General features: G+C 39.0%; 1 protein-coding gene across 1 annotated transcript in view; it reads right to left on the bottom strand.

Moving 5' to 3' along the window:
* Nucleotides 1-5,897: 5,897 nt before the first annotated feature.
* LOC135203392 (zwei Ig domain protein zig-8-like) overlaps nucleotides 5,898-24,480 on the bottom strand; it is a 27,264-nt gene continuing 8,681 nt past the window's right edge. Inside the window, exons 2-8 of the mRNA XM_064233123.1 lie at nucleotides 20,212-20,281; nucleotides 17,361-17,626; nucleotides 14,614-14,690; nucleotides 12,806-12,951; nucleotides 7,230-7,407; nucleotides 6,685-6,821; nucleotides 5,898-6,109 (exon numbers count right to left, since the gene is read on the bottom strand). Of these exons, the coding sequence (XP_064089193.1) occupies nucleotides 5,898-6,109; nucleotides 6,685-6,821; nucleotides 7,230-7,407; nucleotides 12,806-12,951; nucleotides 14,614-14,690; nucleotides 17,361-17,626; nucleotides 20,212-20,251 (1,056 nt within the window). The 5' untranslated portion in view covers nucleotides 20,252-20,281. The remainder of the gene's footprint in view (nucleotides 6,110-6,684; nucleotides 6,822-7,229; nucleotides 7,408-12,805; nucleotides 12,952-14,613; nucleotides 14,691-17,360; nucleotides 17,627-20,211; nucleotides 20,282-24,480) is intronic.

Raw genomic sequence — 24,480 nt, 5'->3', positions numbered from 1 at the left:
CTTTTTTCTAGACCAGGGGTTTATCTTTCGTTTTGTACGGGCTCTTAAGAATTCTCCTTTATCTATCTAGACCAGGGTATCCATACCCCTTGGGGGTATGAGACTTGATCTCTGGATATTTGTATCGAATTATAATGTGTCAGTGTATACATGGGTACATTTTGTGAATATATAACTATATAAAACTATAAATATTTTCGATTTTCTTGTATCTTCTATTCCTAGCTATTCATACCTAAAGTAGTATGTATTGAACTGAGTATTTTAAGTTATCTTGTCAAGAAATAGGACTTAAGTGGACTCAAGTAAATTTGGTAAGGAACCATATTGGGCAAATCATTAGGGGTCTCCTGGAGTCATCAAAAGGTGAAGAATCCCTGGTCTAGACTTGACCCATTAAAGTTCTTGGCGTAGTTGAGATCAGTACATTGCAGGAATTGTCTTTATCCGTTCTGTAATGCAGTGTATATCCACTTTCCCCTCATTTTCTTACCTTATCAGTGAGATAAATGTGTGTATTGAAAAGGATGGCTAGTAATATTAAGTAGGTACAGTAACTTGTACCGTTCAGCATTATCTCCAAAAATTAGCCATAAGCACAGGAATAATCGTTATAAATTCTATCTTTTTTTTTTCCACAAAGGGCGACGGGAGTGGCAACATATCCACTCACCAGCAGGGTCCCTTCCTCTCTCTCTCTCTCTCTCTCTCTCTCTCTCTCACACATTTTTCTGAAATCGGTAACCCTTGGATTTTACAGTTAATTGTTTGTTTCTTTCCCTCTACGGTCAGACTTTCGAATATTCTCCTTCTTTTGTTCCTGTTGTAAATGCTGCATCCTACAAGAGATAGGCCTATCACTGGAGCTCTGGGTTTAGACTAGTATTGGTATAACTAGAACCTGTGCTCATGTTTCGCTATGGTTAGGCTAGAACCTTGGCTAATGGACGTATAAGTATTCCTCTGGGAGAGGGGGTTCGTAGAGCCTTTTCACTGTGCTTCCTCTCATATTCTCTTTCCTCCATCTGACTTTCCACCCTCTCTAATAATTGATTCATGGTGCAACTGCTTTGAGGTTTTCCTCCTTTTAGTACACCTTCTAAACCTTCTTGCTGTCAGTTTCCGTTTCAGCGCTGAATGACCTCATAAGTCTAAGCTTAGCTTGGCCTTTGGCCTAAATTCTACATTCTGTTCCATATATTAGCATTACTAATCCTGGTATTGGTATTGCTAGAGGCTATACATTAGCGTTGCTCGGGCCTGGACTAATATATTGATTATGCTCCAGTCTTGAGCATAAGCCGCATATAAAACTGAACCAATATATTGGTGTTGTGATACCTTGGAATTAAATATTGATATTATACTAGAACCTGGGTAATCAAATACTAGTGCTAATATCAAGGCTAATATGTTGGTATTCGTCGAACCTGGGCTCGAATATAATGTTTCTTCTGTGGAAATCAGCTGACCTGAAAAGTTACAAGTACGTAATTGGTGCCAAGTGGTTTGAGATCAGGCCATTTTAGTTAACAGCTTTTTTTGTTCTGCCATAGTTTGGTGTATAGGTGTGAATATATTATAGACGCGTTAGTTGCCTTTAAATCTGATGCAGCGTCAGGTGTAAGTTTATTTAGCTGCTGGTTTTTTTTTTGCATTCATGTAGTGTTAAGGTATTTCTCGTCTGTCCTTAATATGCCTCGCTGTGGAGCTTCTCAGTTCCAGAGGTCCTTTGTTTCTCTCACCATTGGACTGTGGAACTTCCAGCCTCCCAGAGGATGTCGGGCAGTTGGTACTTCAGAAGTCCTAGCGAAGATGCTATGCATTACTACCCTATAATACTATTCTAGTTGAATTTTAATAAATTTTTTAACTATTTGTTAATTTATTAATTTATTTTTTCTTTTTTTTTTAATAAGAGGGGCCTCTTCTTTCTGTATTTCCCTTTAATACCTCGACTTACCTCTTCCTAATGAACACCTTAATATTCTCTAGAAGCTTGAATTTCAAGTCAGTGTTCCATATGAATGGGTTTCATCTTCAATTGATGATTTAATGAGGAAATGAAACGCGTGCACTACGTCACTATAGTGGATTTACATCACCCGTGCATCTGATGTCTAGGCCAGTCCCTTACGACGCTCCTGATCGGCTGTAGATAAGCCAATCACAGGGCTGGAAACTCTCAGTCTCTCTCGAGGGTTCACATAGGCAGGATGTACACATGTTCCACCTCTCCTGAGGGATACTTTTGAAAGACGTATCCCTCAGGTGAGGTGGAACATGCATCCTGCCTTTGTGAACACTCTCGAGAGAGACTGAAAGTTTCCAGCACCGTGATTGGCTTATCAACAGCCAATCAGGAGTGTCGTAAGGGACTGGCCTAGACATCAGATGCACGGTTGATGTGAATCTACTATAATGAATGTTTGATGCTCCTGATCTGATACTCGGTCAGTTTCCCTTCATCGTTTATTTATCTACAATTTTGATTTGTGTCTTGCTGACATTTGTGCTTCTTAGGTTTGTTCCATTCATTGGTGGTCGGTAATAAAGTCACACTCACTAAAAGAAAGTCAGGATAAAAAGTCACAATTTTAGGTAGGAAAAAAGTCAGGAAAAAAGTCACAATTTTGGCCAGGAAAAAAGTCACAATTTTGACTAGGAAAAAAGTCACAGGAAAAAAGTCACAGGAAAAAGTCACAATTTTAGCTTGGAAAATAAGTCACAGGAAAAAGTCTTAGTATTGGCTAGGAAAAAAGTAACAGGAAAAAAGTCACAGGAAAAAGTCAATTTTAGCTTGGAAAATAAGTCACAGGAAAAAGTCTCAGTATTGGCTAGGAAAAAAGTCACAGGAAAAATTCACAATTTTGGCAAGAAAAGTCACAGGAAAAAAGTCACAATTTTGACTAGTAAAAAAGTAACAGGAAAAAGTCACAATTTTGTCTAGGAAAAAAGTCTCAGGAAAAGTCACAATTTTGGCTAGGATAAAATCACGGGAAAAAAAGTCACAATTTTTGCCAGGAAAAAAGTCACAATTTTGGTTAGAAAAAAATTCACAATTTTGGCCAGGAAAAGTCACAATTTTGGCCAGGAAAAAGGTCACAATTTTGGTTAGGAAAAGTCACAATTTTGGTTAGGAAAAAAGTCACAATTTTGGCCGGGAAAAGTCAAAATTTTGGCCAGGAAAAGTCACAATTTTGGTTAGGAAAAAAGTCACAATTTTGGTCAGGAAAAAAGTCACGATTTTGGTTAGGGGAAAAAGTCACAATTTTGGCCAGGAAAAAAAGTCACAATTTTGGTCAGGAAAAACGTCACAATTTTGGCCAGGAAAAGTCACAATTTTGGCCAGGAAAAAAGTAACAATTTCGGTTAGGAAAAGTCACAATTTTGGTTAGGAAAAAAGTCACAATTTTGGCCATGAAAAGTCAAACTTTTGGCCAGGAAAAAAGTCACAATTTTGGTTAGGAAAAAAGTCACAATTTTGGTCAGGGAAAAAGTAACAATTTTGGTTAGGAAAAAAAAAGTCACAATTTTGGCTAGGAAAAAGTCACGGAAAAAAAGTCACAATTTTGGCCAGGAAAAAAAGTCACAATTTTGGCCAGGAAAAAAAGTCACAATTTTGACCAGGAAAAAAGTCACAATTTTGGCCATGAAAAAAATCACAATTTTGGTTAGGAAAAGTCACAATTTTGGCCAGGAAAAAAGTCACAATTTTGGCCAGGAAAAGTCAATTTTGGTTAGGAAAAAAAGTCACAATTTTGGCTAGGAAAAAGTCACGGGAAAAAAGTCACAATTTTGGCTAGGAAAAGTCACAGTTTGGATAGGAAAAAAAAAGTCACAATTTTGGTTAGGAAAAAAAGTTACAATTTTGGCTAGGAAAATAATTCACAGGAAAAAAAAAAGTCACAATTTTGGCTAGGAAAATAATTCACAGGAAAAAAAAAGTCACAATTTTGGTTATGAAAAAAAAGTCACAATTTTGGCTAGGAAAAGTCACAGTTTGGTTAGGAAAAAAAGTCACAATTTTGGTTAGGAAAAAAAGTTACAATTTTGGCTAGGAAAATAATTAACAGGGAAAAAAAAGTCACAATTTTAGCTAGAAAATAAATCACAGGAAAAAAAAAAGTCACAATTTTGGCTAGGAAAAAAGTCACAGGAAAAAAAGTCACAACATTTCATGAGGGGTGATTATCTTTATGATATTTACAGTTATTTGTTAATGGTTTTACGGTCATCCCTGGATACACACCCGGTTATAACCCTTGTGGGGGGTGGGGGTTCAATATACAGGAAATATTAATGTGACTTTTTTTTTTCCCACGTGACCTTTTACCTGGATTCGTTCCATTAACCTCATTATTATCATCCCAAAATGATTCATTGTTTTGACTACCCATCAAGTGCCAATGTTATGATTTCCATGCATACCATTTCCATCCAAAGTAACTTATATCTTATGATGGGTTGATATCTCTCCTTATAAAGAGTTCCTATGATTTATTTATTTCTTTGCTAGTTATGTTTTCGAGTTACCGCTGACAGTGGTCCTTCTGCACGATAATAAATGTAAATGGCAGATAACATTCTCAGTCATTTTTACGCATTTACGAATCAGAATGAAGGGGCAATGAATATCTGGACGTTGTTGTTGTCATCGTTTACTTTTTGGAAAGTTTACACATCTCTAAAGGCCCGTCCACACGGCCGAGCTTTGCTCGACGAACTTTGTTCGATGTGACGTCATAAGCGGAGAACATGCGGCAAAGTTCTGACTTTTCCCGCTGTTTCTCCGCTTCTGACGTCACATCGGACAAAGTTCGTCGACCAAAGCTCGACCGTGTGGAGGGTCCTTCTTACAGTCTTCTCAATCTATGCAGTAGTCTGTGATGGACGCAGTTACATGGAAAGTATATCATAGTTTAACCAGACCACTGAGCTGACTAATAGCTCTCCTACGGTTGGCACGAAGGAGTAGATCATTTGACGTTCCTGGGAACCAACTGGATACCTAACAGCGGGACCTACAGCTTATTGTGGGATCCGAAGCACATTATATCGAGGAACTAATTTCTAATTACCAGAAACAACTAAATGGAATTGCGCGCTGATAGACAGATAATTGAGGAATATTGTTAAGTAATAGAAAAGGGGTATTTTTCTCTTGAGCAATAACTGAGAAATTTACAGTATTACAATATATATATATATATATATATATATATATATATATATATACATATATAATATATATACACGTATATATAGCATATACACGCACACACACACACACACACACACACACACATATATATATATATATATATATATATATATATATATATATATAGTATGATCTCAAATTAAGAAACGCAGGTCAAAATCACACTTTGGAAATTCATGCAAAAACGCCAGGAAGTCATTGCTATTCCTTATGGTGGCAATTCTATGGATATATAAAGGATAGTAGGAGACCTAAAAAAAAAATATGTACAGATTCCCTATTGTGCTGATTCACAGTCGTCTCCCACTCCTACCCAAAGTCCCTTAAATATACACGGAGTATGGAGCAACACATCCACAGTTATGTATAGGTACATATATTTCAAGATCCATTTGTACATACAGATAGCTTTCGGGAATCTGTTCGATTCCCGAAAGAAACTGAAAAGGGGAATCGGGCAGATTCCCAGGAAGCCTCTGTACAGATTCATCTTGAACTATATATTAGAGGTGCCTCACACTGAGGGACCTGGAGCAACCAGAACGAGCTGTAAGGTCTGGAAGGTCTGTAAGATATTAACATATTCATCTGTTTCTCCATTTCAAGACTCACGCTACAATGAGTGATTTTTTTAATACTCGGAGTCTATTTAAAAGACCTTGCTCCTACCCAGTCATCTACGAGAGGGCCCTCTTCCACTGGTCTCCCAAATTGTTTGGGAAAGAGGATCTTGAAACCGTCGCTTCATCAGAGTGAAGAAACACAACAGCAGGCAGTATGTCGCAATAGCCGAGGGGAAGTTCCTTGGTGGGCTATTGATAGCCGACCCCCCTCCGCTTGTAAGATCCGGCACCTTATCGTGTTGCATCGCAGCTGAGTTCTCGCCTGAAATTGCAATGAAGAACAAGAGAATCGATTAAGGAGAGGTTTTTATTAAGTTCACGAATGCAATGAAGAAAACCAAAATAGATTAAGGAGGGATTGTGGTAAGCTCGGTCATGTGATCAATCGAGAATGTGAAATGTAGGAAGATTCATTTTTCCTAATTTTCATCCGTGGTCCAGAATTCCTCTGTTAAAAGGAAAGAAGCGGCTACTCATCTCTTTTAATCTTAACTTTATAACAATGAATGGTTCTGGAGTGAATGATATGTTCAAGAGACAATACAATAAAAAAAATGGAGAACAGTTACCAGTTATAATGCAGTGGACATGAATAATAAGGTTATCTAATTGTCTTAGTAACAAATGTTACTGTTTCTAAAAAAATGCTGGATCTCTCCTAGATAGTGATCCCTAAGGGTTTTAAGCTCTTATGTATCCACTTTTAGCGGCGTGCTTAGTACAAGCCTGTTGGGGCTTACTGTATAAGCATAAACAAAAGACTTTAAATGTCATAGAGGTAACGACCCTCCCAAAACCCTTGGGTGTCACTATCTGGGAAAGATCGGAGTTCCGTACCTGCAATGACATGAACTGCGACGGCGTCGCTGGAGTAGTTATTATACCAGCAAGAATAAACTCCAGTGTGAGCTGGAGAAGCATTAGCCACGTAGAGACGACTACGAATATAACCCGTGTCTGCGTCTCCTCTTACGCTGTTGGTGGACAAACATAGCAAGATATATTACGGAGGAAAGTGAAGTATATCTTAGGTGAACCAGACCACCACTGAGCTGGTTAACAGCTCTCCTATAGGTCTGGCCCGAAGGATTAGATATTTTTACGTGGCTAGGAAACAAGTGGTTACCTAGCAACGGGACCTACAGCTTACAGTCGGATCTGAACCACATTATATCAAGAAATGAATTTCTAATCACCAAAAATAAATTCCTCTCGTTCTACGTTGGCAGAGCGGGGAGTCGAACTTGCGACTACCGAATTACGTAGAAAAAAAGTCAGTATCTCTCTGTGGCTCTGGGCAGTTTGTGTCTTGAAACCTCACGTAAAAAAAAAACAAGTTTTCCCCTGAATGATTCTCGACCACATTCTTGGCTGTAAGTTACCTAATTCCTCCCATTGAGGTGTTGAATTGGAGAGTCTCCTGGCCTCGTTTCCAAGTGACATGGCCGTAAGGGAAGGGCACAGACTCTATCACGCATTTCAGCTCGATCATACTGCCGCTGTTGTAGTGCTTCTCGACCACCTTTGTCCCTCGCTCGTCCACCACTTGGACTTGTGGCTCTGCGTTGAAAAGAATTCAGTTAGGACAGTACGAGAGTCATGTTTCAGAGTGTCTGGTATGAAAGGACAGTTAGGACGATATGATATGGTTAAAGTTATAGGTTCCAGAATGGTTAGTATAGTCGGACAGTAGGTGCAGAGGGCAAAGTTGTGGGATATGAAAGTTATTGCTGATAAAATTGGAAAGGTTGATGTTCGTAAATAATATAGTACTAATTGGGAATAGTGTAGGGAAACAGCAGGAACTGATGCAAGAGTTTGACAGTTTTTTGAAGGATTTGCAGGAGGAGAAAGTTGAAAGTATATGTGAGCAAGAGTAGGTTTATGAGGGAAAGCAGTAGCAGCTTAGCTTGAAATGGTTGAAAATATGGTGATAAATCTAGTTAAGACAACTGAATTTGATGGAATGGAAGCAGTGATAGCATATAGAGGCGATGAATAAAACTTGGATTACGGTTAAAGATGCTAAATGAAGGAAGTTGTGAGGAGTATGAACAATTCAAGGAAGGGTTCACATAGCTGATTTGTGGGTATAAAAAGTTGTGGATCCTTCTTAGTGACCTCCAGCAAAGTTTTGGGGTCTTTATTCTTGCTCAAATAGGTGACCTCAGCAAAGTTCCAGGGTCGCTATTCCTTCCTAGATAGTGACCTCCAGCAAAGTTCCAGGGTCGGTATTCTTTCCTAGATAGTGACCTCCAGCAAAGTTCCAGGGTCGGTATTCTTTCCTAGATAGTGACCTCCAGCAAAGTTCACAGTCTTTTGTTTACATTCTTACGGTGATCCCCAACTGGCTTGCACTAAACACGCCACAAAAGTGGATACATATCGGGTCAAAACCCTCGGGGAGTCACTATCTAGAAAAGATTCCAAGTTGTGAATAAGGAATAAAAGTATTGAGTGGTTGGATGAATTAATTAGAAGGTTTATGAAGAAAATACTTTAGTGTAAAAATTCTGTTGTATTCCATGGAAGCAATTGCAGATTTAAAGTTTCTGAATGTGGTGTATGGATGCGTTTCTTATACACTTGTAATGTGGTTACTAATGTTAGAAAGAAGTGGTACGTACATTTTAGAATGAAAGAGTAAAAATTCCAAGTTAATGCCTCCATGTACTAGTCATGAATCTCTCTCTTACCTGCATTTTTTCCTGCTTCTATTATTTTTTCTCTCATTCCTTTTATTTATTTCATGTCTCCCTTATTTCCTCATGGTTTCTCTCGGCTTCGTTTTTTCGTATCATACACAGTGTAATATTAATTTGATAGTTTTGAATCATTTTAACCGATTACCAATTGCAGTGAAGTGAAGCGTTTTCTGTTTTAGGATGAAAGGCCCAGAATTTCGAGTTCATGTTAATCACTTTATATGCTCATGTTATACTTTGTACGTACTCATTAAAACTCATTATTCCAACAGATTCCTGCGCAGTGGTGACTGTTTTGCGAATCTCCTGCGCAGTGGTGACTGTTTTGCGAATCTCCTGCGCAGTGGTGACTGTTTTGCCAATCTCCTGCGCAGTGGTGACTGTTTTGCCAATCTCCTGCGCAGTGGTGACTGTTTTGCCAATCTCCTGCGCAGTGGTGACTGTTTTGCGAATCTTCTACGCAGTGGTGACCGTTTTGCGAATCCTAATCTGAAGCAGCTTTGACCTTCTTCAGATGGTGAGCGTTAAGAGAATATTTTGTTACGAGCCTGATGGCATGTGCTACGCTGTGCTGGAATCTGGTGCTGCCCGTCACGTCACCCCTACCTTCCTGATCCCATACCGAACCCGCTCCCAGGGCGGACAAACAAGAAAGATCCACTCGGATTTTATTATTATAGATTATTATTATTATCATTCAGATGAACCCTATTCATATGGAACAAGCCCACCAAAGGGGCCACTGACTTGAAATTCTTGAAGCTTCCAAAGAATACTAAGGTTGTTTTTAGGAAGAAGCAAGAGGAGGTAAAGGGAATATCAACCTGTAGATTGTGATTGTGACTTCAGGCTGATTACTGTCGAGTTGCAAATATCAGCTTAAGCTGTGCTAGTTAATCTTTCAGTGATTTGTTACACTCGAGATATGCACTCCACGAGTGAATCTTGGATTGGTCAGTAATTGTGTTATCATATTCAAGCACTGTACTCCTGAATTATGGTTATATTGAGGTGAAAAGTGCCTTCAATATGTTCATGCCAGACTATTTGTCTAACTTCACCCATTATTTATCATTAATCTTGCAGTACTATTGCATTACTTATGCCCTGTGATTATTAACACTGGAAATTAACACTGCCTAATATTTTGGAAGCTAAACGCAAATACAAAATCATTTCATTCATGTCATAATTCATACTCATGTTCGCATTATTCATCATTCCTCATTCGTTATTCATGCACTGGGAACTTTTATATTTGAAATGAAATATTGTCTTAGATTTAGGATCAAAAAGTAAATATTTTCAACTTCATTCTCGCATGTTGAGCATTCTGCTCTTTTTAACTCTTATTAGTAAAGGGTTCTGGTGTTATAGCTTACACCAAAATGCTCAGAAATATTCATAATTGTAAATGTCTCTTTTTTTTGTGATCAAACAATTTTAAGTAGAACAGGGACCCATGTGATACGCGAATTTCGCGGATATTGGCTGGAAAGGGTTCGATTTGTATGCTTTGTAAACTTCAGGGCAACAGGATGAACTTTTTTCAGTTGCAAAGCTTCGGCAATAGGACAGATCAGGTTACAGCTGGTAGCGTCACAACCTTGGGCTCTCTCTGGCTTATGCTTTTCTTAATTTTCAATTTATATCAGGGGTGCAATGGGCCCCAGCCTGGGGTCTATGGTTGCACCTCTATATTCCACTAGCCTCATATCCGATGTTCACCGTTCCTTTGAACGCAGCAATCTGCACCTCATTTATACTTGGGCAACTTGGTATTCCCTGAAGATATTTCTCAGGTTTTTCTTTATAAGTCCTGTTGTCCCAACCGCCCCAGGTATTATTTCTATTTCCTTCAGTTCACATGTGCTTCTCAGATCGTTCTTTACGTCTTGGTATTTTGTTATTTCATTCCTTTCAGCTCTGTATAGGCCAAAGTCACTGGGTACTGTCACATCTATAATCTTTGCTGTTTTTTCCTCCTTGTTCCAGATCGAAATATCAGGTTTTATAGCACCTCCTTCTATCTATCTTCCTGTTGGAATTTCCGTGTCATAAAAGATGGTAACGGCCCTATTGGAGGTGATTGGATCTGGTTAGAAGTATACCTGTAAGCCTGCTATGTTTAGGCACAACTCGACTGCCATAGAGGAGAGCTATTTGCTCAAAGGCTAAGGGACCTTCAAGTGCAGTTGTGGACGTTAGGTGGCCAGGAGGAAGCACCAAATCTGTGCCTGATTTATCTCGCAGCTTAGGGTTTTGGTTCCACCTGAAAGGGGACAGGACAGTCCATGGCAGCTATAGTCTCCAGATATCTGAATGTGATGGTTGTTGGTTTGGAAGAGTCACCATAACATCAGTTGAAATGGTGCAAGAAATGAGAGGGTCGTATAGTGTGATTTTGTGCTTAAATTGATCTATTTGGTGACTTTATGCCTGGTTTTGGTACAGCCTTATTACAATAAGTGAAAATTTGCCTTAGACGAGACCCGTCTTACTTGGCGTTTTCCAGGAAAGTCTTAGAGCTATCTAGTGGATGGATTCACTGAATCAATGGCCTCAATTGCCATTAAAAAGGCAGTCACATAACACCATCAATATGTTCTAGGTTCTAACATCCAGCTGACGAGTCCATGTTCTCAATTTGATTAATGCTGGTAGATTCCTGAATCACCCTTTTGTACAAGTATACACTCTTGAAAAAAACAGCACGGCCTTACCATGGTTAAAACTATGAAACTAATTTGTCATGTAAATTATCTGTATTTTACTTCTTGAATCTGCTTGAGGTAAGCTTTGAGAATTCAATCGACTGTAACATAGATATCATTGCAATGTTGTTAAATTGCTGGAATGATCTAGTTTCTCGTATAAATGTGCAGGATTTCGTATAGTGAAAAATAAACAGGTCGTTGGATCTGAAATAATCAGTAATCACTTTGATGCTCTGAAATCATGGAAGTTTTCTTTGGTGGCAAAAACTTCTGAAATAAATTCAGTCAATTTTGTGTATGACTTCTTCATCAATATATGCAGGGTAAGGTAAATGGTCTCAAATTCTTTTGATGAATACCCAAAGACACTTTACAGAATTCCCCCGTGGAATAAATAATTGTAGAAATGATACATTTTTATGGAATGTTATGGTAGAAGTTATGTCTTTATAAACATATATTATATGTATGTATATAAATATCGATATAACAAAACTATATTTTGTCTAATTCACGTGTTATCAAACTATACAGAAAGAACAATGAACTCCCTCTATCTTGTTTTAGTTCATGGTTTTAATTAATGCATAAAAATTACTGTCAAAGTAATTTTTTGAGGTATTATGGAGGGTTTCGGATTTCTGTTTCAAACTGGCCCACGTAAATATGTTAGAAGGATAAGAAGGTCCCATGGAAGGGCGATAGCAAGTCTGCAAGGCACTACAGAACACGCGAAATTCATCCTGATTTGGTTTTTGGCCCCGTAGGGGTTTAGTGCCGTTAGTGCACCTCACTTGGTGCACTGTAGGCATTACTTAAGGTTCTTTGCAGCTTCCCTTCGGCCCCTAGCTGCAACCCCTTTTATTCCTTTTACTGTGCCCCCGTTTATATTCTATTTCTTCCATCTTACTTTCAACCCATTCCTAACAATTGTTTCATTGAGCAACTACGAGGTTTTCCTCCTGTTACATCTTTCAAACCTTTTACTGTCTACTTCCCCTCCAGCACTGAATGTCCTCATAGGTCCTAGCGCTTGGCCTTTGGCCTAAATTCTATATTCTATCTCGTTTGGTTTGGGGAGGCTGTAGAACCAGTAGACCTGAGTCAGTGATTTCAAACGATCCTAAGAAACTGAGGGTTTTTATTGCCACTTATCATTATCCCTGATACATAAAGCTGTGACTCGGTGTTATTACGGGGTCTTTAGTTAAAATTTTATCGGTTTCCTCGTTTTTTCAGTCATAGATCCTGTAGATATCTGCGGTTTATGACAGTGACCCCAGTCCTGTATAAAAAAAAAAAAAACGCAAAAATAATGGCGTTTTGAAATTGGAAAACTTTAAAAACCACTGTAACTTTTTGTCTGAAGCGAATTTTCTCGTCGCATCCGAGCAGAGAGATGTAAAAATGGATTATATCAGTATTTCCATGAAAAGCAACTACAGTATCAACACCAGTTGCAGTATCGGTAACAAAAGTGTTAACGATACTTGCCAGATGAGGAAATAATGAACAAACATACCTAAAGATTCTTACCTATGACCTGTAGAGTGGAGATGAGTAACATGGGTGGCTGAGTGGCTACCTGGCAGCGATACTGGCCTTGATCTTTCACTCGAGAGTCTTTGATGACGAGACGCCATCGTTGCCATTTGTCCCCGGATTCTTGGAGCAGCGAGTACCTGAGGGTAACAGTAAACAAGTAAAAGATGTTCCGAAGTTTCCTCAGCGCAATCGAGTACAGCGTGTAATGCTGTATGACATCTCAGCCGGCTGTGGTGGCCAATGTTGTAGCGTTGCCAGACGCATGATCATGGCTAACTTTAACCTTAAATAAAATAAAAAACCTACTGAGGTTAGAGCGCTGCACTTTGGTATGTTTGATGATTGGAGGGTGAATGATCAACTTAATAATTTGCAGCCCTCTAGCCTCAGCAGTTTTTAAGGTCTGAGGGCGGACAGTAAAAGTGCGGACGGACAGACAGATAGCAATCTCAATAGTTTTCTTTTACAGGAAACTAAAAAGCAAAGAAACAGAACTGAATGAAAGAAATCCATGTAACAGAGATACAGAAAGCTTTCTAGACTTTGATTCAGACTAAATCTTAAAACTAACCTCTTTCATTCCTTTTACTATACCTCCGTTCATATTCTCTTTCTTCCATCTGACTTTCCACCTATTCTAACAGTTATGTCTTAGTGCAACTGCTTTGAGGTTTTCCCTTTCAGCGCTGAATGACCTCATAGGTCCCAGCGCTTGGCCTTTGGCCTAAATTCTATTCTATCTTTTTTATTTTAAATCTTAAACAACCCCGTCGGATATCATTGTATGGAAAGCAATTTACTTCCAAACCATCTTAACCAGAGGATCAGCCAGTCCTGTTGTGGAGCAAGTTTTCGATCTGAATTGAACCGTGAGAGTCTATCTTAGTCTAACCAGACCACTGAGCTGATCAACAGCTGCTCTCCTAAGGCTGGCCCGAGGGATTAGATATTTTTATGTGGCTAGGAACCAAGAGGTTACTTAGCAACGGGACCTCCAGCTTATTGCGGGATCCGAACTACATCATATCGAGAAATGAATTTCTGGCACCAGAAATAAATTCCTCTGACTCAGCGTTGGCAGAGAGGGGAATCGAACCCACGACTACCGATTCGGTAGGCGAGCACGTAAACCACTCGTGTCCAACGAGGAACTAAAATTGTTTAGATCCCCAACTAGCATAAGATACATACATATATATCTATATATATATAGATATATATATATATATATATATATATATATATATATATATGTATCAGTGCTTTGTTTCGACAAATACTCAGATAAATGGGAAATGAGATGCCCTGCTAAGTTATGCAAATTAGAGAAAGAAGGATAATTGGAGTCATGACTAGACTATAGTAGATTCACATCAACCGTGCATCTGATGTCAAGGACAGTCCCTTACAATGATCCTGATTGACTGTTGATAACCCAATCACAGGGCTGGAAACTCTCCTTCTCTCGAGATAGTTCACGTAGGCAGGATGTATGATCCACCTCTCTTGAGGGATATACGTCTTTCAAACGTATCCTTCAGGAGAGGTTGAACATACATTCTGCCCGTGTGAACTCTCGAGAGAAACTGAGGAGAGTTTCCAGCCCTGTGATTGGCCTATCAACAGCCAATCAGGAGCGTCGTAAGGGAATGGCCTAGACATCAGATGCACGGTCGATGTGGATCTACTATAGACAGTACACAGGCTCCTCTGAGTGGGGAAATTTGCCCCTGTTATTATTTATGGATAATCGATTATGCTGGAGAGAGAGAGAGAGAGAGAGATTATTTTAGCCTTACCTGTTATCTTTAGAGTAGGTTTGCGATTCCCATGTGAGCAATTCCAAATTATCATCAATATCTCTGAGCCATGATATCTGGAATACAGACCTATACCTATTATATATATATATAATATAATATATATATAATTATTTCAGGTTGTTTTGAGAATATTTTTTATTATCAGAAAAAGATGAACCTTACTCATATGGAACCAGCCTACCAAAGGGGCCACTGACTTGAAATTCTTGAAGCTTCCAATGAATATGAAGGCGTTCATTAGTGAGAAGTAAGAGGAGGTGAAGGGAAATACAGAAAGGATCTCACTCATTAAAAAAGAAAAAAATAAATTAATAGATTGATAAATAGATAAAAATGTATTGAAATTCAAGGAGAATATTTCTAGGGTAGTACTTTTTGAAGGATATCAATGTAAATAAAAAGCAGTTTTGAGGATTGTTTTTTATATTCAAAAATAGCTTTGAGGTTTCTCGTTCCATTTTGAACCTGAAAGAATGTAAGACCACGAGACGTTTCGTAATGATCTGCGAGTATAGAAACAAAGCCTCGAAACTGGTTTTTTGATGCAAAACTTAATATTTTATCATTCTGCCGTTTAGAGGCAAGTAAACAGGATAAATATTATTTCATTCAGCAACTGAATGGCTAAATTAAAACTTAAATAAAACCAAAACTACTGAGACTAGAGGGCTGCAATGTGGTATGTTTGATGATTAGAGGGTGGATGATCAACACACCAATTTGCAGCCCTCTAGCCTCAGTAATGTTTAAGATCTTGGGCCGGACAGAAAAATGCAAACAGACAAAAAAACCTTCTCAATAGTTTTCTTTTACAGAAAACTAAAAATACCGGAGAGTAGGAGAGTAAGATCTAGCGAATGGTGAAGAGATGAAGTGGAGGATGTATTACAATAGATGAGCAGTGATGTCCATGAAGTTGGGGCATGGTAGAGGTGAGTGGCACATTGTGTGTAGGGGAATATTGTTTGGTAGGTGTGTGAAGTGGCTATAATGTCGAAGAGGGCTTTGTGCATGAAGGTTCGTCTTCAATTTAGCACTTGAAGTATGAATGAAGGAGTGACTGTTGTGTTGTTTTGTCTCTTGAGCCTCCATCATACATTGTATTCATATATACATACACTGTATAACAAATATATGTGTATATATATAATTGCAATGTAAAGGTCTTTATGTAATCATGGGGTTAAATTTCCAAACTCCATAGCTTGAAGGAGAACACTTGAACGCATTATGAAAAGCGATCGGTGAAGAAATACAGTTCCTTTGGGAGCGAGGTCTCGGATTGATCCATTTTCACATTTTGAAGGATTAATCTACTCTGGCATTCAGCAGCTGTTTGACAAGAGCAACAAAAAGTCAAAGAAATAAAAACAGAAAAATTATTACCAGCCAATTCTCCTTGTAGGGGGGAAGGGGTAGCGCCGTCAGAGGTGCACTGTAGGCATTACTTAAGGGTCTTTGCAGAGTCCCTTCGGCCCCTAGCTGCGACCCCTTTCATTCCTTTTACTGTACCTCTGTTCATATTCTCTTACATCTGACTTTCCACCCTCTCCTAACAATTGGTTCTTAGTGCAATCATATTTTCCTCCTGTTACACTTTTCAAACCTTCGTACTTTCAGTTTCCCTTTCAGCATTGAATGATCTCATAATTCCTATACTCGGTTTTTTTCATCTGTCCAGCCGCCTGTGGTGTTTGTGTATGGTAACACTGCGCCCGGGGCTTTAGATAGTTACATTCAACAATAATAACAATATCCTATTTCGAATATTAACGGTGTAATTCGCATACAGTAAATTATTAAAACGCTTTTCAGTTGCAAATGTACACCCAAATATCCTTTTATTTACCTAAAATTTACACAGCGTAACTATTTAAAGCCCGGGAAGCAGTGTTACCATGTGAAAACACCACAGGCCGATGGACAGATGAAAAAAAACAGAGTATAGTTGCTTGGTCTTTGGCCTAAGGTCTATATTCCAACTAGTCTATTTGTTTGTTTATGGCACTAAATGAAACAACATCTCAGGAGAGAAGAGGGTGTTCCGATTGTCTCACCTATATTCCAGAACGGAGCGAAATACTAAATGCATTCAGGAGAAACCAGACATTCAGATCCGATGTTTCTCACTGATCAACTAAAACTTCATTTAGCTTAGTATATTTTTATCTGTTTATTATAATAATTTGTTTTTTTATTGTTAATAAGTGGGATCTCTTCTTTCTGTATTTCCCTTTACCTTCTCATACTTTTAATGAGCGCCATATTCTTTGGAAGCTGGAATTTCAGGTCAGTGGCACCTTTGGTGGGCTTGTTCCATATAAATAGGGTTCATCTTCTGAATAATAATAATAATAATAATAATAATAATAATAATAATAATAATAATAATAATAATAATAATCATAATAATGATTTTTAGATAGTGTAACAACTCTGAAATTCTAACAAGGATGAAAATGGCAGTTTGAACATTTATCTGGAAATATGGGGGTATGAAACTTAGATACTTCACGTAATCTATCATTTCAGGAGAGGTGCCCCAGGGTCCCTCGATTGACTTGCATTTGGAAGCCGAGTATAGTGAACTACTATTACCATATTGTGTTTGAGATTCTACTTAGTCATCAGATGAAAGGAGACGATTTCTTTGCGCGCCAAAAACAACTCTCATTTAATCCTAATTATTGACAGAATACCACATACTAGTCCCTATAACCTACCGATTCATTGGTGACGCCATGTACTGTGCAATCCAAGGTAGCGGTGGCCCCTAAGTAGACGTCTACTGTGGAGTTAGTGGATGCAAAATGAGGCTCGTGACTCGCATGCTCCTCGTGGGCGTGATGAGTATGGTGGGCGTGGTCATATTGGCCCTCTGACACCACGACGAAGCTGGAGGACCTCGATTTGATAGGAAGGATCAAGGGCCCTCCAACGAAGGACTCGGCTAAGGTCTCCTCCCTCAAGCATAAAGCATTCCTCGATCCTGCATGGGAGGAAATCACATATCCTACATCATCACATGTTGGTGGGGATATTGGCGTACATATGAAGTATTAATCCCTCTGAGAGTTCAGGCAATAACCATATATCAATTTTAATGGAGTGAAGGTATTGAGTTACTTTCTGCAAATAGATTTACCAGAGGATAAAGCTACCTACATAGAACCTCGAGGAAGATGGGACTTTTGGGTCATCCAAAGAAGGATACCTCTTTTGGATGCTGTGGAACTCAACAAGATTAGCTTTGTGAAGAACTGAGAAAAGTAGTGGAATGCAAAATTGAGGAGGTTTGGAAGGAGAGGAAAGAGATAGTCAATAAAACAGAATTTGTGGGTGAGTTAGTTATATAGACAATCAAATAAAAAAAAAGGGGGAAGAAGGATGTCCTGGATTAGCCACAAGATTCAAACAAGTAAAAAGTGCACCGAAGAAATTGAGTTTTCTGTACAGCCGCTACAGCGTATAATCAAGGCCACCGAAAATAGATCTGCTTTTCGGGGGTCTCGGTTGACCCGTTGCCAGACGTATGGTTAGGGCTAACTTTGACCTTAAATAAAATAAAAACTACTGAGGCTAGGGGGCTGGAATTTGGTATGTTTGATGATTAAAGGGCTGATGATAAACGCACCAATTTTTAGCCCTCTAGCCTCAGTGATTTTTAAGATCTGAGGGCGGGCGGACAGACAAAAAACTGTCTCAGTAGTTTTCTTTTACAGAAAACTAAAACTTCGAGAACCCTTGAGAAGTAACAGGACCAGAAAGAGTGAGAAGAGTGGACACAATTAATGGAACGAGATGAAACAGAAATAATCACAAAAAAAACAGACATAAGATGTAGTAATTGGAGTGTGAAGCAGAGACAGAAGAGCCCACTGAGAAGTGTGAAGCAAACAGAGGCAGTAGAGCCCACTGAGAAGTAAACCAGAAATCATTGGAGTGAAAATTAAAAAGTGTGAGAGAGACAGGTGCAAAAAAACAACTTCACTGACACGTCACACTTATGTGACAACAATTTGACAACGGAGGAGGACCAATAGGAGGTTACTGTACGTAAGAAGTGATATTTGCTATCAAGGAAGTTATCAAGATGAGAAACAAATTCACAGTAATGTATGAGGACGTATATATTTGAAAGTAAATCTCTAGAGGGAGAGCTTTCGGGAATCTGCTCGGTTCCCCTTTTCAGTTAGATTTAAAATGAGAATCGAGCAGATTCCCGAAAGCTGTCTGTAGAGATTTAGGATCTTTCCTAGGTAGTGACTCCTAACGGTTTTCGGGGATGGTTACCTAGGTCTAATATCTCCTAGGGGTCATTAGCTTTAGGATATTGACAGTCTTTTGTTTATATTTTTACAGTCATTCCCAATGGGCTTGTACTAAACACGCCGCAAAGGTCGATACATATCAGGTTTAAAACCCTGGGGGGTCACTATTTAGGAGAGATTTCAGATTTATTTTTGAATGTATGTCCTCATACAGGAGTGTGGATCTGTCTCTCCAGTTCAAGACTCGTGCTATTATGAGTACATTTTAATTAATGAACATTTTTTCAAAATTAAGGAGGTTATCAACAATTGTATGAACCAAGAGACTTTGCCACTGAAACTATAAAAAAGGCCATTGGGAATGACTTACAAACCCGAGTTTGGAAATTGTTGAGAAAGAGACTCGTCCGAATCAGGGAGTGATTTCGCACAGAGGCAGGACAAATGGCAACCATTTTGAAAGAAGTGACTGAGTGTCGGTATTGCGTTATACTGTGCTTGATGGAACATTCAGCACGACAAGGGGAGGGTGACTGAGAGGAGGCAGTGTCAGGCAGTTCATTTTCATGAAATGCAGTTGACTTCCTTCCCAGAGAGTTATTTTCACGGGCAAGTCCGTCTTAGGTTAGGTTAGGTTGGGTTAGGTTAGCAGTTAAGTTTAGGTCTCGAAATACAGTTGACTTCCTTCCCAGAGGTTATTTGCACGGACAAGTCCATCTTATTAAAGCCCCTTCCACACAAGAGGCAAATGCACGGCGGGCAGATACTGTTACCAATTTTGCAAGTGGACGGCGATCCCAAGTGTGGTCCAAATCACAGGTTCGCTTACCTGTGACTGCTGCCTGCCTTGGACTGACTATTTCATCTGGCAACACTGTTGAAAAGCGAGAGAATGACGGGCAAATCAGAGTGCCCGTCGTGTCTTTGCCCCTCGTGTGGAAGGGGCTTTAGGTTAGGTTAGGTCGGGTTAGGTTAGGGGTTAGGTTAGGTCCCACATGGGGTGGTTTGGCAAGGTACGATAATAAGGAAAGTTCTTCCCACTCATTGTTCTTAATAGGAAGTCTCTGTACTTTTAAAAACTATTTTATCTGTAAATTGCAGATAAATTAACATTTGCTTACTCAGGGTATCTCTGGCAACCACAAAATCTCCCTTTATCTTTTATTTTTTTTATGTTTTGGAGCCCAATTAGCAAATGCTCGAAATAGGCCAGAATTTAAGATTCACACAGCAAAACGTGGCAATGTCTCGCTTTGCTAGAATTATCATTTTATTGGTTATAACTTGATGAAGAAATACTCACCAAACGCCACCAACAGTAGTGTAGCTATCTTCACGTTCATATCGTTTTGGTGATTTTGTTCAGGTTGTGTCTGAAAAGAAACGGACATAACATTAAAATGCACAAGGAGTCAATAATAATAGACTGTCATCACTTAAGCAAGAATGCGTCTCCAAGGACATATACACAGTGGCAGTTCCGGGAAAAGACATATGATATGTAGAAGGTTTAGATTAGCAGTTACTTCAACTCCCTTATTCTTGCTAGAATCCTTTACACCAGAGGGATCTTTCCTAGGTAGTGACCCCCAGGGGTTTACACCTTTGCGGCGTGTTTAGTACGAGCCCTTTGAGGATTGCCGTAAAATCATAAGCGAAAGACTGTCACTGTCATAAAGATAATGATCTCAAAGAAATATGAGTCTTAGATAGCGAACCCCGAAAACCTTGGGGGGTCGCTCACTATCTGGGAAAGATCCCTCCACAGAAATTCAATCGATTCAAATTGGCCTTGATGATTAGAAGATAAATGAACCAGTATCTATAATTTACAACAGTTAGCCATGTATAGATTTACCGGTACGCAGCGTGTAAATGAAATAGATTGTGTAAATAGGAAAAATGTCCGTATGGCTTCTAAAAACTGTGTATACTTATCATTATGAAGTTTGTTTTAGAGTTAAAGTGATTGCATTCCTTAATTATATACTCGGTGAATTTATTGTACAGGTCACTAATCGAACTTTTGTAAAGTGTGTTAATGTGCGTGTCTAAGTATTTACATCTATATCACGCGGTGCACTGTAGGCATTACTTAAGGCTCTTTGCAGTGAGCCTTCGGCCTTTAGCTGCCACCCCTTTCATTACTTTTCCCGTACCTCCTTTCATATTCTCTTTCTTCCATCTTACTTTCCACCCTCTCCTAACAATTGATTCATAGTGCATAAACGAGATTTTCCTCTTGTTACACCTTTCAAACCATTTACTGTCAATTTCCATTTGAGCGCTGAATGACCAAATAGGTCCCAATGCTTGGCCTTTGGCCTGAATTCTGTATTCAACTCAACTAAACCTCCTGTTTCATTTCCTTAGGCGTTATGGCGTAGTCCCCACAACTATTGTATCGTCTACTAATCTCATTGCATGGCGTCCTCCTTATCTCTGTCAGTTCCAGCCTCCCAGTTAACCCGGTCAGTCTTCATGGGATTATCTTCTTCCGTTCTTGTGCAAGTTAGCGACTCTTAAGTCCGGGATGAGATTTGAAAACCTCATCTGTCCAGGGGACTGATACAAGGTCACAGTTCATGCAGTAGGAATCAGAACTTCGTATATAAAAAAGAAAAATGAACTTGTGACGTCCTTTTGCCTTATTTTGGTCAGTGGAAGAGGAAACGAAAGTTATAAACTTGGGTTTGGGGGAGGGGGGGGTGGGTGGGGAGGCTCTTGGCACCAGCAGGAGCACATCCATCGACCCATTAAAGAGGTTTACATAGTCACAAACTAGGGAAAACGTCTCCCTTTAATTAAGGGTTCGCCCACACACACACACACACACACAAACACACACACACTCACCCAACTCGGCGCCCTCGAAATCCTTCTTTGTTTCGAAGTCGGCGAACGAGAGGCACTGTACTTTCATATGGCCAACTGTATGCAGAATGAATATCTCTTAAATATCTCTTGGTCTCTCTCTAACACCATTTCGACGTTTCTGTACAAGCTTATACGTACGTAAAGACACATACATATACATGCATACGTGAATACATACACACACACACATATATGTGTGTGTGTGTATATATATATATATATATATATATATATATATATATATATTATATATATATATATATATATACGCACATTAAGCTACAAATGTCCTTTAATATCCAATACGCTCTACCTCGGAATTAATGTAATTTCATATATGCTAACCGAAAGGGAATTTTTTTTTGTTTGATAAGAAATTCGTCGGCTCATGGGGGGCGCGAACCACGGAACCAAGAATTCAGGACTACTGTACGCCCTGATTTCTTGGTTCCGTGGTTCGCGCGCCCCATAAGCCGACGAATTTTTTATCAACTAAAAAAAAATTCCCTTCGGTTAACGTATATGAAAATATATTAATTCCGAGGTAGAGCGAATTGGATATTAAAGGACACTTGTAGCCTCATGCATATATGAATCACGGTGATGTGATAAGACTCATATATATATAAAGATATATTTCACAGAGTGAGACCAGAAACATGTAGGGCTGAGCCATTTCACAATTAATTCCGATATTACGTCAATCTCATTCATTTACATCCGGGAATTTCAGCCGGTACAAAGTAGTACAGAAAACAACCGTTCTGTAATTTGTACCAGCGGAAATTCCCGGATGTAAATGTGATTTTACGTAACGTCGGAATGACACTTGTGAAAAGGTGAAAAGGTTCGCCACGTCGTATTCCTGGTCTGGTCGGACTTTTTACGATATATATATATATATATATATATATATATATATATATATATATATAATATGTATATATATATATACATATATATATATATATATATATAGTATATAAATATATATAACTGTACCCAGCGCTAGTATCGAAACAGCAATTACACAACAAACAGTCTATGACCTAGAAAGCACACCCGTAGCGCCGTACGCATTACTTGGACCTCCGTGCATATTCTCTCTCTTCCATCTTTCTATCCACCTTCCCTCCCCTAACAATTATTCCATAGTGCATCTGCTTTGAGGTTTCCCTCTTGTTACACCTTTCAAACCTTTTACTGTCAATTTCCATTTCAGCGCTGAATGACCTCATAGGTCCTCAACTCTGTATTCCATGTCATTCGTTCCCGGATCTGAACTAGACTGACCTCACTGTGGCCTAAGAGGGTTGGCTCCCGTGGAACAAGATATTAATGCCACTGGATCGCAGATGAACCCACCCGTGCGGAATGCTTACAATCTGATACTGCATAAAGAAAATTAATTGTATATATATATCGTAAACAGTCCGACCAGACCAGGAATACGACGTGGCGAACCTTTTCACCTTTTCACAATTATGTCATTCCGACGTTACGTAAAATCACATTTACATCCGGGAATTTCCGCTGGTACAAATTACAGAACAGTTGTTTTCTGTAATACTTTGTACTGGCTGAAATTCCCAGATGTAAATGAATATTATTGACGCAATATCGGAATTAATTGTGAAACGGCTCAGCCCGACATGTTTCTGGTCTCACTCTGTGAAATATATGTTCATATATATGAGTCTTATTACATCACCGTGATTACATATATGTATTTATATGTAATCCCAGACAATATATCAGATCCTTCCATTATTGCGTCAAAATATTTTTTATTCCGTATGTGAGCCTTTATGTTTAAAAATCATTCCGCCATTTTGATCCATAACAGCTCTTAGCGCCTCAGTGGCGTGGTCGGTATGGTCTTGGCCTGCCACCTCGGTGGTCGCGAGTTCGATTCTCGGGCATTGCACTGAGGGGTGACAGATGTGTATTTCTGGTGATAGAAGTTCATTCTCGACGTGGTTCGGACGTCACGTAAAGCCGTTGGTCCCGTTGCTGAATAACCATACTGGTTCCATGCAATGTAAAAACACCATACAAACAAACAAACAGCTCTTCAGACAGTCTTAAGCCTCTCTATTGATATTGTATTACAGTTCCACACTTGAATGGAATTTTATAAAACATCACTAAGGCTGAGTTCACGAATGGTGCTCTGATATTTTCTTCAAACTTAACAGTCTGTTTACATTTATTCTTGTTGATATCATGTCTTGAGAAACAGTTCGGTTCCCGTAAGGGGGTTAGTGCTCCTTATGCGGTTCACTATAGGCTTTACTTTTAAGGTTCTTTGCAGCGTGCCTTCAGCCCCTAGATGCAACCCCTTTCGTTCCTTTTACTGTCCCTCCTCTCATATTCCATCTTACTTTCCTTAACCCTCTCCTAACACTTGATTCATAGTGCAACTGCTTTCAGGTTTTCCTCCAGTTACGCCTTTCAGACCTTCTAATTGTTGGTTTCCCTCTCAGAGCTGAATGACCTCATAGGTCCCAGCGCTTGGCCTTTGGCCTGGATTCTATATTCAACTCAATTCAGCAGTTCCGTGGTAAGATGAATTTTCACCCCAGTCCTTCAGATCACTTCGCAACTTTGTTATTATTATTATTATTATTATTATTATTATTATTATTATTATTATTATTATTATTATTATTATTCAGAAGGTGAAGAACCTTAT

Source organism: Macrobrachium nipponense, chromosome 36, assembly GCF_015104395.2.
Source record: "Macrobrachium nipponense isolate FS-2020 chromosome 36, ASM1510439v2, whole genome shotgun sequence".
Lineage (NCBI taxonomy): Eukaryota > Metazoa > Arthropoda > Malacostraca > Decapoda > Palaemonidae > Macrobrachium > Macrobrachium nipponense.
Note: the sequence above shows the minus strand (reverse complement) of the source record. Positions and strands in the feature narration are given on the sequence as shown.